Raw genomic sequence first — 17,782 nt, 5'->3', positions numbered from 1 at the left:
AGCCTATATGATAATAAAACATGAGGTGCACGTACTAAGAGCCCCTCCAGCAGAGCCCAACGACCTACATTCAAATCCGTGTCTATCCGCCGAAAACATGGGCACTCGGGATTCCCATGAGGAAAGCTTTGCATAAGAAAGCTTTGCTGTTTGATGTGTTTTCTCTCAAATAATTGATGTTGACCCACATTCCCACCACGATTCATGCCAATTTCCGATGCTGAGAATCTAGGAAAAAACGAATCGCTTCTGAAGGCAGAACGTGATAAAGAGGTGGAGGGATGGAGGGGAGCGGCAGCACGGTGAGCTCCGCCTACTTCCCATGTGCTAGCCCCCTCTCCGTCCACCCTTCTTATCACAAGGCCTCATATATTTGCATAGAATGTGTGTCAGTAGGACACCAGGCTCCGCGGCTCACATGCCGCGCGCACATGCAACGGTGCTTTACCAGCGTTCCAAATGTCGACAGTCCAACTGTTTCGCCTCCACTCTAGCTCTCCACCAATGAAGACGTGCGAACGAATAACGATTGAGAGGAGGGGAGGGTGGGGGATGAGATACTCTAGAGCGTAACAGAGGCAGTCAGAGAAAGAGCGAGTGTGAGAGTAATCCTTGTCATACAAAACAGAGGTTGAAGGGACAAAAAAAAACTGGTCACATTTCTCAGACACCTGAAAACGTGCTGGTGTAGTGTGGGCGCGGTGTATTGCCTATTAGTGGGTGGGTGTGCTTAAACTTCTTTCACACTTTTGACTTTGGAGATGTTCATGGTGACTGACTGGCACTAAAGCTGAATGCTTGGAATTTATTTTCAAAGAATGCTTGTTATGTTACAGTGATAGTTTACTGTACATCACACGACCTACGAACACCAAGCGAAGCAGGCTAGAGACAGCAAAGGCACTGAATTACGCACCTTGGAGACGATTTGTAACCATTTCGTCAAACGATACCTGTTTAGGTTTTGCTGATCTTTAAATCAGTTTCGATTTGTTTCCACACTTGACGGGTTTGATGGACCCCCAATGACCTGCATACGGTCTCATTGCTCTTATTGGGATACCCGCTCTATGCTTTCTTGGCGGTTCATGACTATTTCACCTATATCAACGAAATTCCTACTTGACGCAAGAGACAAACCAACATTTAATAATTCCAGTACCATTTAAAATCAACCAAATACCCGAAAACATGGACAACAGCCCTGGTGAGTTTCATTGCCAAGTTATAACCAATCTATGCTATTGTCAGTTGTAGGCTAAAACATCAATGCATTTGCTAATACACTACTTGTCAATTAATACTACTGAATAAATGTAATGTGTACTGTTTGGGCATATTCCTTCACTGTGTATTGGTATATATACCGTGCGTAATGGTAATGAGTTCATTGATAATGTCATAAACATGTATTGCCCGAGGCTACACAGCATATCCAGATTACTGAATAAATGAATGTCGATTATTTTTTTCCTATTTCTTTTTTTAAATATTGGAGATAGATTTAGGGTTCTATCAAATTAATTGTTTGCATCATAAAAATAAAAATATTTTTTTTTGTATTCCCCCCAACCCTACCATACCTTTGGCGGACAATATGTCTTCTACTGCTACTAATAGCTATTTTCGCTCACATAAACAGTAGTTAACTAATTATACATACATTCCTAATTTCCTTTTTCTGCAAGTGCTGGATTTTCACCCACAGCGGCCAATACACCATTCATTCTGTTTTTAACTCCAACCCTCCGATGTCCACATATTAACCCATTTTTCCCACTATAATAACATTTTTGCTATTTCATTTTGCAATACATCCCTCCATTTTAAGTGAAATGTTACTTCGGTGAGTTATTGGAAAGATTATATTTCGCGTATTTAGTTTTTATCATGTAATAGGTAAGGTTTTAGGTGACCTATTTTTGTTAAATATTTTAATAGTAGTATACATTGGAGATAATAAGATAGAAACTATCTGGAATTGCGATTACTATCCCATAAGGGAACAATTTTAGATGCGCACTGATAATGCTCAGTGCCTGCTATGAACAAGGTTTTGTTAACTATATCTTAATACTGGCGTTAGTATCATTTTGTTGCTATATCGTCAAAGATAGATTGGCCAAATCTAAGTTTTAATGCCAAGTGTGTTTTTGGATGAAGGCTAATGTGAGTGATGCTCAGGGTATTGAGGGAGTGGGTTGTCGTATGGCATGCCACAATCTTTGCTATTTTGCGGCGATTGAGCTGACTGCTACTTCCTGATTCCCTGCATGTAAACAACAAACTGACGTGCGGTACCGGTCCCACTTTACACGCTCTGTCAGTCTCTGGTGCCTGCAAGTGCTGGTCTGCACTTCATGTGACTATTCCTTCATTGATTTGGTGTCAGCTTCTAATCATACAATCTTCTTTTAGGGATACATTGTTACTTTTACATAATTTGGAACAACTTTGGTTCTCTTTTGCGCTCAGTCCTTAAAGTTGCCTTGGCTTGGAGAGTTGAGAATTATTGGCGTAATTGAATCAAACCGGATTACGTGGGAAAAACCAAAACCATTCGAATCCTTTCATCTGCACTACTCCAGAAAGGTGTTTCTTCTCTTTGACCTGAGATTGCGTGTTTATGGTCTGTGACACATTTACAGAACTGGTCACGCTACCTGACTGGTGTCTCCCCAAGCTTGTTCAGTGCTGCTGTGCATCATAACTTTCTCATCACGTGTGCCAAGGACCTATCACGCCTATTCAATAGACATGTGAGCCAAAACAATTTTTAAAAGAGCTGGTCCTGACATGAAGGCCAAATTTGAACAGTTAACAGCTATTCAAGCCAGGACCAAATTGAGTAGGTGGTGAATTGGTAACAAAAACTGTTCTATCATGAAATATTATCTTCCCTGATCTACTGCACGCACAAGCAGAGCTACAGTCAAAACATTTTTACCAATATAAAATATAACAAGATATACAAGATATGGAATACAAAAAGTAGTCATGCAAATATGAATTACCCTAAATTCATTTCAATATATGCATATGTTTGGGTGCCAAACATATCCTATCGGCTAGTGGGTCATTGGCGTCAGTGGAATGATGACCACTAGCCAACTCTCAGTAATGGGGAGTGTTCAACCTTTATTTCAACTGATATGTTGACCAAGTTGGCCTCCATAGTCCATGAATTCATAGCAGTGAATAATCTCTAAGGCAGGTCACAATATGGGCAGGAGGGGGTTCCCATATAAAGGGAATCCCTGTAAACCTACTAGGTGACACAATTTACCACTCAATATTCGAAAGTTAAAGATATTCAAATTGCATTAATAATAATTCAATAGATAATAATTGCATTTTGAGTCAGGTTCCATCGATAATATGAGGCAATTACATTTACATTTTTTACATTTTTTTTAGTCATTTAGCAGACGCTCGTTATTACACATTTGAGGCTGGAATAACTCAATTGCCAAATATATTTTCCCGAAGACAGCAGGGAATGTGACAGTGGCATTGATATTGAATGACCTAGTCCCCTATTTACAGCCATGTTCTCAAGTCTAATAAGTATCTGAGCTATTATTTGCATGGCAACAGTCTGATAATGGTCGGCATCATGCGCCTGATTTACCCGAGTTCCCACCTTGCCTGTCTAGAGCCGACATCACGTGCATAAACCTCAGCATCCACGTGCAGCGCGTGATTCCCACCCTCGCCTTCAGTTTTCTCATCTCCCTTGCGCGCTCCTCTCGCTCACTCACAGCCTTTCCGGGAACTCCTACTCACAGTTTTTCCGGGAACTCTGTTTTGCTGCTGCCAGAATTTGGTCAATGAGTCAGAATGTTTTAGCACCCTATTCACTAGTTTAATGTTTATTTCTTTACGCCAATATATTTTAATTCGGATAGACAACTGAATAGTTTTATATACAGTATATTCAATATAGCTGATATTGTGATACATTTGTAATACATTGTATCAATAGGCAAAATGTCACATGTTGAGAATACATTGTAGTGATGGTTCACTCACCAATATCACAAATTACCCTGACAAGTAGCAAATTCAAATTCTCAAAATTCAGGTTGGAGGTTAGGCTGGCCTATATTTATAATATAGTTTATATGGTGGATCAAAGTCCACTGTTTACTATGTCATAAAGTATCTTTTAGGCTTCTACTCCAAGATGCACTAATTGTTATATTGCCCTACTACTTCCGCCAATAATTGCATAGACTGCTATTCTGTCAATCATCCGAGCCTGATGGGCAGTTTATATGAGTAACTGGACAATATATCATTATTTTTCTACTGCTGTTCAATGTAATTGTGTGTATAACCAGTGGTTCACCTCTTAGAATATCAGTCTTATTCACTGTAATTTATTTATACATTTACCCTTTCAATGTAACCCACCAAACACTTACAAATGAAGGCCAATGAGATTATAGATTAGACGAGGAGGCAGTGTCTGGAATGTCTGGAGGGAAGAAGGAAGGGAGGGAGTGAATAAGGGTCCCCGAGAGGGAGGGGGGGGCAAGGGTGTGACTGGGGGGAGAGGAGGACTCACGTTGCTGGGCACTCCCCTCCAGCCAACCCACTATCAGATTAGCTCACACACGAGTCACCTCACCCGACATGAGCCATGACCATTTATCTGACTTCCCACAAAGCACTGGAGTTAAAGCTGACCTCAACCTTAGTGACAGAGTACAGCGGTTCCACAAAAGCAGTGGTTAAATTACCATTATAACTATGTGACTACAGGGTGGAAGGTGAGAACTCAGAAACCTGATTGTCGGATGGTAAGGGATGTGGGCTTGCCTTTCAATAAACTAAACCGATAGTCACTAGATTGACATGTTAGAAATGACAGAATTACAATATTATTTATGAGCTATTTGGTCTTGATTAGGGTTAGAGGTAAATACAATCAAATGCATATTTGGTTTGAAAGATATACATTTCAGTCCAAGCTGAGTGTTTTCCCACCGGTCTCATGACTCACGGCCAAGTATACACACGTCACCTGGCTGTCTCCCTTCTCTTCTATACCCTAAGGGTGGGTGGGACTCCCATGAGAGGCGGAGGGAATAAGGAGGGGTTAGTTGCTGTCTATTTGTTTATCCTAGCTCTGAGTCATACAGCCCTACCCCACCTGTGTCATAGCATAGTGCTCCAGGGAGGGGCTTTTACTCGAGCCACCTGGCCAGGCTCAGGTTTCTGGTGAATTACACTGTCTCTGCCATAGAGAAGGCCAGGGGTCAGGTCCCCCTCACTGGGCTGCCACTTGACAATGGAAACCAAACCAACAGCTCAGGACTATAAATTCACCCCCACCCCCTCCATTGACACACACACTGTGAGTGTGTGTGTCAATGGAGGGGGTGGGGGTGAATTTAAAGTCAGACCTTTCAGGTAGAGGGGAAGCACTGCCACATGCAAACAGTGAAGCCCCAGCAGAGTTATCACAGTCAGTGTTGGCACGTGCTGGCAGAGGAATTATAGACAGGCACACTCACTTTAAGCTAAACAGAAATTCCCAGCCAGCAGCATTTGTCTCCTCCAGCAGAGAGAGAAACACAGGGGAGGCATGAGGCAGGCAGATCTACATGATGTTTCATAGAGAATTCATAGGACCTTAAATAAAGGGGGAAACATGAAAAAGACTGAGTCAAAAAATTGGGAGTCATTGCTATTGAATTGCACATTTGTTTCAGATAGCACAATGATGGGTTTGCCCTGTATTGAAAACAGTTAAGGCTGACTGAAATTATATGAAAACCGGTTTTTCATCATCCAGATAAGCTACCCCCACCCTCCCCCAGTGGAATGCCATACACACAGTAGCGGCCCTCTCTTTCAAACGTAAGCCCTCTCTTTCAACAGTGAGCTCTCAGCTGCCTGTTATTGTACTGCGGCTGTTGTCTACACGGGACTGTGGAAAGTGCCTTGTGTGTCAGGAGTCCATGTGAGTCGGCGGTCGGGTGGCAGGAAGTTTGAGCAAGCTCTGGGCGCGCCAACGGGGAAAAGCAAGGCTTGCTGTTAGCGCGAGGAGGCAGCTGGCTGGCTGAGTGTACACGTGAGGGGCTGTCGCTCTTATTGTACACAGAACACAATCTTTACAGGGAGGGAGGGGTAGAGAGATGGGGAGAGGGAGGGAGTTATGAGACATTTCCGAGTTTACATACCGAACTTGCTTTGGAACATTCTAGAACTTTGAGTAGGCGCAGCACAACTTATATAGCAATTACTTTTTAAATTATTTTGTTTTTGTATAAATTCAAGGTCCCACATCTAACACTGAATTAATCAAAGCTAAAATGATAAAGTCTTATAAATCCACATTTTGGAAAAATACTATTGACAAAGATCTGTTTGGTCCTGAGGCTAGATTTGACATTGTCCCGACACATTCTGACCTTCTATTACCTTTTACCAGCTTCTCTGAGACTGGTTGTGGTTTAAATGTCGACCTCAGGCAGGAGGTGTGTTCATGTTTGGTAACCCATTCAAGTGCCTATTGCTCAACACTCATCTGTTAGTTGACCTACCTACCTTCGACACAGATATATATATTAATCTATACATCTTTGCACAGATAGTTTGCTGACAGCATAGCCTAATGTCTGCTTCCTTGTAACATGGTAACACTAACTGCCCTCCCTCTCTCTCCTCTCCTCTTTGCCCTCCAGGTGGTGTGATACTGTATGCTGGATCATCTGGTAGTGCCAGCCCCAGCCCTGGCAGCCCCTCCAGCGGGTACCAGACCCAGTCCCCCCGGTCCTCCCACTCCCAACCCTCATCTCCTGAACCTGTCTCCTTCCCCGAGATCGGCCCTCTTAAGAGAGAAAGAGGGGAGAACAGGGGAGGACCCTCGCCCAAACTAGTCTTCCAGTTCCCTGAAGCCAATGCCACTACAGCCACTACATCCTCTGGCAATACCTACGCCCACCCTATGGTGGCCAAGAGGCCCTGTGGCTTCACTGGCACCTTCACCAGTAAGTACCACTTCTACTGGCTTTCTTTCTTCTTCTATTTTTCTATTATAATGTCTAACCAATCATTCATATTTTTGTCTACCTCACAGAGACAGGAGGCATGGTGCTCCTGTGTAAGGTGTGCGGGGACATTGCGTCTGGCTTCCATTACGGCGTTCACGCCTGTGAAGGCTGCAAGGGTTTCTTCCGCCGCAGCATCCAGCAGAACATCCACTACAAGATGTGTGTGAAGAATGAGAGCTGCCTGATCATGCGTATGAACCGCAACCGCTGCCAGCACTGCCGCTTCAAGAAGTGTCTCTACGTGGGCATGTCCAGAGATGGTAAGAGAACATTCTATCTATACCTAGCCTCATTCTTGTTCTTCAGTCACACCTCCTCCATACCTCATCCCAGCTCTCTCTCCTCCATCTCTCCTTCTGTTCTATCTTCCTCTCCCTCTTTTTCTCTCCTCTGGCCCTTAGTTTCTGATTGATGACAGAAGCAGTTGGGGAGTCCCAGTAGTCATCAGTCATGGGGAAAACTGTGGCAAATACGGTTTATTTTAGGAAATTAGGCCACAGGCCGCTTCATTACCCTCCGTGTCAGGTTGAATGTGTTTGCACATCTATTAGAAGTATTACCGCAAAGTCTATAACATATAGGGATTTAATAGGTCATGTTCTAATGGTAAACTATTAGAATGTTATTGGAGGATAGTACAGTTGGTACAGTTAGAGGCTCAGCTCCATCCCTCTCCTGTATGGCATCATTTCCCTACAGGCCACCATACCCTCCAGAGGTATCTATAAACTAGGTGATAATAAATCATCTGCTTTTCTGGAGCAAACCTTTTGAGGTGACCTATAAAAGGAAAACGCTAGAGAGGAGGAAAATTACCCACCATTGCACCAATTACCCAACAAAGCTCAAAGCATACGTTTGGCCTTTTCACTCTATATGATATTTTCATTAATACTGATTACATTTTATGAATGAAAGGCATTCATTTAAAACTACATTTGATGTCACTCATCTACCCCTTGTTCCCTTTCCAGCTTTTTACCTTTCACTCTCATTCAATCATCCTCTAATTACCTCACCCTTTCACATTCCCCCTCTCCCATGATACTCTCTTTCACGTTTTCATTACCCCTTCACCCCTTTACTCATACCCTATTACCCTCTCACTCTTTCCTCTCCTCTACTTTGACCTCTCCTCCCTCACTCTGTCACTCATAATGACAACGTTTACTCTAGCTGACCCAGTAACCTACTTTGTGTTGCTTAACAGAAACACAGAGGAGCGAGAGAGCAAGAGTGAGCGAGGGGTGTGGTAGAAAGAGGGAGGGAGATCAGGAAAGAGATTGGGGGAAGGGGTGTAGCTTACAGTAGCAGACTATAAATAGGTTTGCCAGAGGACGTGTGCTATGGAGAGGGGGATGGGAGGTCTGGAGAGATGAAGAGGGGGATGGGAGGTCTGGAGAGATGAAGAGGGGGATGGGAGGTCTGGAGAGATAAAGAAGGGGATGGGAGGTCTGGAGAGATGAAGAGGGGGATGAGGAGAGGAGATGAAGGGGTTGGGGTGGTATACCATGTAATTTCATGGTCAATTGAAACAGACTGGTTATAGAGAGTGGAGAAAAATCTCCCCCAGCTTTCTTTACCCTGTAGGATTAGTCAGTAATTATACAACACAGTGATTGCATTCCCAATCAGTAAAGGTTGAATTAGACTGATAAGTAACAGGCCACTGCTATACCAGCTCCAGTCACTGCCATCTGTATTAACTTATTTTCCCCTTGTCCTCCTTCTCCTCAGCTGTGCGTTTTGGGCGTATCCCAAAGCGTGAGAAGCAGAGGCTATTGGACGAGATGCAGAGCTACATGAACAGCCTCAACGAATCAGCATCCATGGAGATTGACTCCTCCCCTTCTTCCTCTGAGGCCCCAGCCAGCCCAGAACCTGGCGAGTCCATTTCCTCTGCCTACTGCAACATCTTTGCCCAAGAGGATGTGAAGCCAGTAATCAAGATGGCCGTCAACAACAACAACATCCGCAACAATCCAGCACATGAGTCTGGCTACGCTCACCCCGCACCCCAAACCCACTCCCATTCCAACCCCTCTCAGGGGTACCAGTCACATCCCACACAAAGCTACCAGACCCCCTCTCGCTGCCCACGCAACAACAATGTTGACAACGCCCAGTATACATACCAACCATCATTCAATCAGAGTCAATGCCCAATGTCCAATGGCAGCCAGTCCGCTAAGACCTTCCAAGCCAATCACAACAGCTTTCCAGCCGGCGAGTCTCAAAACCAGACCACCTGCCCCTGGAAGTTGAGTGGAGGTGCCAAAGTTCTGGTGAGTCTCATTAAATCGCTTGAGTATGTACCTACATAGTATTACTATATGTACAATACATGTGTCATAGAGCCATTCTAACCCTCTCCCTCTCTCTCAGGCATGTCCCCTGAATGCATGTCCCGTAGCCCCCCGTGACCGTTCCAGCCAGCAGATCTGGGACGCCTTCTCCCAGTGCTTCACCCCGGCCGTCAAGGAGGTGGTGGAGTTTGCCAAGAGCATCCCCGGGTTCCAGAGTCTCAGCCAGCACGACCAGGTCATGCTGCTTAAGGCCGGCACCTTCCAGGTGCTGATGGTCAGGTTCTGCTCACTATTCGACCCCAAGGAGAAGACTGTGACCTTCCTGAACGGCCAGACATACCCTCTGACGTCCCTGCGGGCGCTGGGTATGGGCTCTCTGCTGGACGCCATGTTTGAGTTCAGTGAGAAGCTGGGAGCTCTGGGCCTGCAGCCTGACGAGATGGCCCTCTTCATGGCTGTGGTGCTAGTGTCTGCTGGTAAGAGACTCATAAGAGACACACACACTTCTCAAAATCTCTTTAAAAATCAGAGATATTTAGGTTTTTCACCAAGTATATAACACTCTCTCCTCTCCTCTGTCAGACTGTTCAGGTGTGGCTGACGTAGTTGCAGTGGAGCAGCTTCAGGAGAGTCTGATCAAAGCCCTGCGCTCGCTCATCACCCGCCGTAGCCCCGACGACAGCGCCCTCTTCCCCAAGCTGCTGCTGCGCCTGCCCGACCTGCGCACCCTCAACAACATGCACTCCGACAAGCTGCTGGCCTTCAGCATCGACCCCTAAGGGCCAGGTGGAACTACAGCCAACAGGGGCACCCACTGACTACCGGACCCCTGAAAGGGGCAGTCCTCTTGGGGAACAGCCTCATGACGCTTTCACTCCAGCCACAAGCCACCAGCCGGTCATCCTCAGGCTCTCTTCAATGGGCTGTGTTTGCTGGAGCTAGGACTGGGGCAGAAGCAGGGTTGGACAGGGTGAATGAGTGGACTGAGAGGCATCTCAGAGAAAGATGGAGGAAAATAGGAGGGAGTCTCTTCAACTATGACCTCATGAACAATACTCACAGCTGGTAGAATCTCTCATAGACTTATAGTCTGCTGAACAAGTTGGTGTGCTGTGAGTTAGACAGCAAATCCTCATCTTAGTCCTCCATTACCCATATTTCTCAGTGACAGAAGACCAAAAGACAGTTCCATTCCTCCTCTCATTCCGTGCCTCACTATGTCCTCCTGTCCCGCCACAGACACAGACAGAAAACCAGCAAGAAGGAAGCACACCCTCTTCACGTGAGAAAGGGACATTTTCTTTCTACACATTCAAACACAGCACTTTCCATACATCAACAAACCTCTGAAATCAACCCATATGACAGAGCAATAGCAATGTATAACACACTATTAGATCCCTAACTGACTGTGTATGCACTGTTAAAAAGACCTAAGCTATTTTCAAAATCACGTCATTAATCTTTTTGGAAATCCAATATTTGGGATTTGATGAGAAAATGTATTATTTACATTTATAAGAATTGAGAGTATGATGCATTATATTTGTATGATGTAATCAGGGAGATATTTGGTCATTTTAGACCACATTTGTCGGGTTATATGTATATATATATGTATTAAGGTATTCTATTGTTGAACATATTGTATATAATATTTGTGACTGGTTCCTACTTCATTTGTTTGTGTTGATTGCTGTATGATGTTAGCACTATTGAAGACACAAAGCAGGGGTTCTATGTTTGAGAGGTGCACAATTGTGTGGGGGGGATGCAAGGTGTGCATCTGCTGTATGGGGCCAGTGGTCTTCCCGTCATGAACTGATCCTTACAACCCCCAACACTCATCCTTACCGCAACAAGAGAGCAACTGATGGAACCAGTGCACAAACCATGTAAAAAAGTATTTGATTTGAACCAATATTATTGAAATATAACTATTGTTGATTGATCGATGCATTACCTTGTGTATATTTTGTAAATGTATCATGGTTAAACTTCTTCCATAGAGAACCAATATTAAATGAGATTATATACCGTACTTCTTGTGTATGACTCTTCACTCGTTTACGTGTGTCATTCATCGACTTATATAAAAGCAACCAACACTATTAGCCATACCAAACTATACAACAGAGACAAAGCAGTAACCTCGTAACATAAGAACATTTTTATCAATGATGCTCCAGCTTTTGTCACCCATTATACCAAATTAATGATAATGGGCATCGTTAGATCAATTAAGTGCCTTGTTACAGACTGTTAAGGGAATTTGTATCAGTGTGTGTATATAAGCACACAGCTCACAGGTTAACACACAGACTCATCCTCACAGAGCAGATATAACAAAGAACCAAGCTGGGACAGAATGATTAGGATGCGAACTGTGTCAAATATATTTGATAGAAAATAATGTGGGTAAATGTGTCAAGTGTGTGTTTCTACATCTGCATCGCTTGCTGTTTGGGTTTTTAGGCTGGGTTTCTGTATAAGCACTTTGTGACATCTGCTGATGTAAAAAGGGCTTTATAAATACATTTGATTGATTGATTGTCTGAACACTACTTGTCGCAGAGCTAGATACAGTTGGGATGTGTCCACAGTGCATCTGTACTTTTCTGGAGACTAAGAAAATAATGATTATGATCAGATAGAGAGTGTCCATGCATGTGTGTGTGTCTTCGTGAGGGTAAAAATATAACGACCAGAGGAAGGACCAGAGGGCATTCAGAGGGCATCTAACATCTAAGGGCGGCAGGTAGCTTAGTGGTTAAGAGCGTTGTGCCAGTAATCGAAAGGTCGCTGGTTCTAATCCCCGAGCCGACTAGGTGAAAAATCTGTCGATGTGCCCTTGAGCAAGGCACTTAACCCTAATTGCTCCTGTAAGTCGCTCTGGATAAGAGCGTCTGCTAAATGACCAATTATTTATTTATATCTGGAGGCCCAGCACCCATGACCCTAGGCAAAGATGATCTATTATATTGACAAGATAGTCGACTCTAACAATGGAAATACATATTATCAAAAATGGAATGCAGGCGGAAGGAGGCGAGATGAGGTATTCTGGCCAATGAGAGGGCAGATACGCGTGTGAACAACAGGGCCACGTTCAGTACGTTTTTACGTTCTGGAACATTCAATTGAAGGGAAACGGTGCTGTACTGAGCAGTTGAAAAACCGGGAGGGGTTGAGGAACGCTATCAGCATGGCCACTGCCGTTTAAATACATGTGTCATTGGTTCAAACCACATCTCCCCTCATCCACCAAACGGTAGCAAACGTACCTAAGTCTGTTCAAGAACGTACAATAATGTTTTGGGAAAATGTGTCGTTCAGTACAAAACGTTCCGCAACGTAGCAAACGTTCAAGCGAACTGAATACACCACTCCGACATAAAGTTGCTGAAGTGCCACCTGCGTCCACTTATCAGTGCATTCATAACAACCTAACCATTGCGAAACTTCTATTCGACCAAATAAGCCTCACGTAGCAAATTAGCAATTCCATTTTAAGTTCGCTCTCATTGAACTCCATACAAAAATTCCTCACTTCGTGGTCTTATTTTCGTGGACCGATTTTGCGCAGAGTAAATCCTCTCGCTTCATCTCTTCCTGTCTGCCCTAGGTAGGAAATAATCAAGATAACCAATCACATCTGTGTGAGTTTTATATCAGTGCCCTGTCCACTAAATTAGGGCATTCACATCAGACAGATGTGAATTAAATAACTTTATAGCGGTTTTATGTTCGAAAATGTTTACCGGCCAGCTGCTAGTGAAGCTAAATATTCACTTCGGCCCCAAATTGACGGGATCTTTACCTGATTTTTCCCTCAAATACTGTAGCTTGTCAAGGGAGCCAAAACCTCTCAAGTGTTTTTCAGCTATGAGAGCAGATTTAGAAGGTATAAATAGCACCAACCTTTGGGAACATTGGGAACATAATGAAGGGTACATTTGTGTAGAACACAGCACTGTCTGGAACACACATTAGGCCTACTAAAGGTCTTCATGCGCCACCTACAGGACAGTTACAGCTAAAGCGATAGCAAGTGCGTCACAGACTATATAACATGAGAAGAATGTAATTAAGAACAGAAGTTTATAAAGTAATAAAAACAAGACTCGCTAAACTATATGACGGCAATCGTCTGTCAATTATGAACCATTATAGTTTATCCTACTCTATGGTAAGTAGCCTATTCCCTGCAACAGCTATCCACATTTAATGCATCCCCTTTTCTACTACTCCATGCACAGTAAAGGAAGGACAGGTAATTGACAGGCATAACGATAGTGGGACTCGGTCCATCTCCATAAAACAATGAAGACAGGCAATCACATAATGTTGCAAAAAAATTGGCATCACAATATAATATTTTAAATAGGGATCTTTTAGTTTAATCAACCTCAACAGAACATAACTATAGGTCTGTGGTGCAATGCAAACTGACCCCTTTAACAGAGAATAGAATGTCACATCAGGGTTTTGTGGTACTGTAATTTATGCCGCGTTCCCGTATTAGTCAGAACTAGGAAACTCGGAAATGTCCGACTTGTTAACTAGTTGTACGCGTGCCGCGTTCAACGAGTTAGTAAATCGGACATTTCAGAGTTTCCTTGTTCCGACTAGTACGTAAACGCGGAATTACAGTGCTATTCTTACATGTGGATAAAGAACCATACAGCAGAGTAGAACGCCATAACTTTACAGATAGTACACTAGCACCATCTAGTGCTCATAATGAGCATGACACAGCAAGCTGCTGACTCGTATGGAGTAGGATTGCCGCTTGCTGCTGATATAAGGTCCGTTTTGTGTTTCCCCCCCTAATGATTATGGGTAGGATTTATGGAGGGTAAGCTGGTCCTAGATCGGTGCCTAAGTACAATTTAAGCACCATCTCTATCTAATGGTTCTGGACTCTTGATTTCATAGGCTGAAACTAAACTGTCAAGACTAAACATTTAGTTTTACAGTTGACAAGCTTCACACCATTGAAATGAGTTTATCAGTCTTTATTTATTTAAGCAGGATTGTTACAAAACCAACTAGCCATCTAGCACAAAGATAAGCCTGTTCTCGCTATGACTAGGAGGTTTTAGGCCTGACTAACTGTGCTATAACCTGTCTGAATGTGTGCATATAATGTGAAAGTAAGCAAGCATAAGGGATCAGGGTGTTGGCTGCATGTGCCTAGAAAGATAGCTTACTTACCAGCAGCTACAGACTATACACCACATAATGTAATATAACCAAAGATTTTTGGTATCCATTACTGGGCGTTACAGGTTGCCTATGCAAAACGTTGTCATAGATCAGGGATCATCAATTAGATTCAGCTCCGGGACAATTTTTTCTTGAGCCGGATGATCAGGGGGCCGGAACATAATTACAAATAATTGTAGACTGCAAATTGACAACAAGAAACAGCTATAATATTTGACTAAAACAGTCATTTCAAACCTGGCTTACATTTGTATATGATCACATACAGTGCATTCGGAAAGTATTCCGACCCCTTGACATTTTCTACATTTTGTTACTTTACAGCCTAATTCTAAAATGGTTTAACATAATGATAAAGCGAAAAGTTTTTGTAATTTTTGCAAATGCATTAAAAACAAAAAAACAGAAATACATGATTTACATAAGTATTCAGACCCTTTGCTATGAGAGTCGAAATTGAGCTCAGGTGCCTCCTGTTTCCATTGATCATCCTTGAGATGTGGTAAATTCAATTGATTGGACATGATTTGGAAAGGCACACACACACACACCAGTTGACAGTGAATGTCAGAGCAAAAACCAAGCCATGAGGTCGAAGTAATTGTCCATAGAACTCAGAGACAGGATTGTGTCGAGGCACAGATATGGGGAAGGGTACCAAAAAATGTCTGCAGCATTAAAGGTCCCCAAGAACACAGTGGCCTCCATCATTCTTAAATGGAAGACGTTTGGAACCACCAAGACTCTTTCTAGATCTGGCCGCCGGCCAAACTGAGCAATCGGGGGAGAAGAGCCTTGGTCAGGGAGGTGACCAAGAACCCGATGGTCACTCTGACAGAGCTCCAGAGTACCTCTGTGGAAATGTGAGAACCTTCCAGAAGGACAACCATCTATGCATCACTTCACCAATAAGATCTTTATGGTAGAGTGGCCAGACAGAAGCCACTCCTCAGTAAAAGGCACATGACAGCTCGCTTGGAGTTTGCCAAAATGCACCTAAAGGACTCTCAGACCATGAGAAACAGCATTCTCTGGTCTGATGAAACCAAGATTGAACTCTTTGGCCTGAATGCCAAGCGTCACGTCTGAAGGATACCTGGCACCATCCCTATGGTGAAGCATGGTGGTGGCAGCATCATGCTGTGGGGATGTTTTTCAGCGGCAGGGCCTGGGAGACTAGTCAGGATCGAGGGAAAGATGAACGGGGCAAAGTACAGAGAGATTCTTGATGAAAACCTGCTCCAGAGTGCTCAGGACCTCAGACTGGGCGAACAGGACAATGACCCTAAGTACACAGCCAAGACAATGCAGGAGTGGCTTCGGGACAAGTCTCAATGTCCTTGAGTGGCCCAGCCAGAGCCCGGACTTGAACTCAATCGAACAGCTCTGGAGAGACCTGAAAATAGCTGTGCAACGATGCTCCCCATCCAACCTGACAGAGCTTGAGAGGATCTGCAGAGAAGAATGGGAGAAACTCCCCAAGTACAGGTGTGCCAAGCTTGTAGCGTCATACTCAAGAAGACTCGAGGCTGTAATCGCTGCGAAAGGTGCTTAAACAAAGTACTGAGTAAAGGGTCTGAATACTTATGCAAATGTGATATTTCAGTTTTATTTGTAATACATTTGCAAACATTTCTAAAAACCTGTTTTTGCTTTGTCATTATGGGTATTGTGTGTAGATTAATTTAATCAATTTTAGAATAAGGCTGTAACATAACAAAATGTGGAAAAAGTCAAGGGGTCGGAATACTTTCAGAATGCACTGTATATCACTATTATGTGTAGGATTACTTTGGAATAGATTTCCAAAATTTAACTAACTTGGAGCTGATTTGCTGGTGTTTTTACAGCCTTTTGTGTCCAACAATAAAACAATTTTGCTAAGTAAACTTGGGGGTCCAAATAAAGGCCAGCGGGCCGCCAGTTGGGGAACCCTGCCATAGATTTACATTTACATTTACATTTTAGTCATTTAGCAGACACTCTTAGCCAGAGCGACTTACAGGAGCAATTAGGGTTCAAATTAGGATTCAAATGAAATCAAATTTATGTCACATGCTTCGTAAACAACTGGTGTGGACTAACACTGAAATGCTTACTTACGTGCACTTCCCAACAATACAGAGATCTTTTTCTTGTTGTTGAAATAATAGAAAAAGTAAAACACGTAATAATAAAAGTAATAATAGATGCACAATGAGTAATGATAATTTGGCTATATACAAGGGGTACCAGTACCAAGTCGATGTGCAGGGGTACGAGGTAATTGAGGTAGCACCAGCGTATGTGATGAGTCAAAAAATGTGTACAAAAATGGTCAATGCAGATAGTCCAGGTAGCTATTTGGTTAACTATTTAATTAACTATTTAGCAGTCTTATGGCTTGGGGGTAGAAGCTATTCAGGGTCCTGTTGGTTCCAGACTTGGTGCTTGCTGTGTGGTAGTAGAGAGAGCAGTCTATGACTTGGGTGGCTGGAGTCTGCCAATTTTTAGGGCCTTCCTCTGATACCGTCTTGTATAGAGGTCCCGGATGGCAGGGATCTTGGCCCCAGTGATGTACTGGGCTGTATGCACTACCCTCTGTAGCGCCTTGCGGTCGAATACCAAGCAGTTGCCATACCAAGCGGTGATGCAGCCTGTCAAGATGCTCTCAATTGTGCAGCTGTAGAACTTTGAGGATTTGAGGGCCCATGCCAAATTTTTTCAGCCTCCTGAGGGAGAAGAGGTGTTTCCGTACCCACTTCACGAGTGTGTTGGTGTGTTTGGACCATGATAGATACTTAGTGATGTGGACACCGAGGAACTTGAAGCTCTCGACCCGCTTCACTACAGCCCCGTCAATGTGAATGGGGGTGTGCTCAGCCCTCTGTTTCCTGTTGTCCACAATCAGCTCCTTTGTCTTGCTGATGTTGAGGGAGAGGTTGTTGTCCTGGCACCACACTGCCAGGTCTCTGACCTCCTCCCTATAGGCTGTCTCATTGTCGTCAGTGATCAGCCCTATCACCATCGTGTCGTCTACAAACTTAATGTGTTGGAGTCATGCGCGGCCACGCAGTTGTGGGTGAACAGGGAGTACAGGAGGGGACTAAGCACGCACCCCTAAGGGGCCCCCGTGTTGAAGGTCAGCGTGGCAGATATGTTATTGCCTACCTTCACCAACTGGGGGCGTCCCGTCAGGAAGTC

The 17,782-nt window shown here is 43.8% G+C and overlaps 1 protein-coding gene across 1 annotated transcript; it reads left to right on the top strand.

Moving 5' to 3' along the window:
• The first annotated feature begins 743 nt into the window (after positions 1–743).
• On the top strand, positions 744–11,411 carry LOC311138084 (nuclear receptor subfamily 1 group D member 1-like). Its single transcript, XM_084172743.1, has 6 exons — positions 744–1,207; positions 6,696–7,001; positions 7,091–7,324; positions 8,802–9,349; positions 9,450–9,846; positions 9,953–11,411. Exons 1-6 carry the CDS (start codon positions 1,192–1,194, stop codon positions 10,147–10,149), a joined length of 1,698 nt encoding a protein of 565 aa, XP_084028869.1. The 5' UTR covers positions 744–1,191; the 3' UTR covers positions 10,150–11,411.
• The last annotated feature ends 6,371 nt before the right edge of the window (positions 11,412–17,782 follow it).

The sequence above is a fragment of the Coregonus lavaretus genome (genome assembly GCF_964263955.1).
Source record: "Coregonus lavaretus genome assembly, chromosome: 12".
Lineage (NCBI taxonomy): Eukaryota > Metazoa > Chordata > Actinopteri > Salmoniformes > Salmonidae > Coregonus > Coregonus lavaretus.
The sequence above is the reverse complement of the archived record's forward strand: the minus strand, read 5'-3'. Positions and strand labels throughout refer to the sequence as shown.

Bases quoted from the DNA above. Each gene is read 5' to 3' on its own strand.
- LOC311138084 (XM_084172743.1), top strand. The intron at 7,325-8,801 runs GTAAGAGAACAT...CCTTCTCCTCAG, and splicing joins CGTGGGCATGTCCAGAGATG to CTGTGCGTTTTGGGCGTATC. The intron at 9,847-9,952 runs GTAAGAGACTCA...CTCCTCTGTCAG, and splicing joins TGTGGTGCTAGTGTCTGCTG to ACTGTTCAGGTGTGGCTGAC.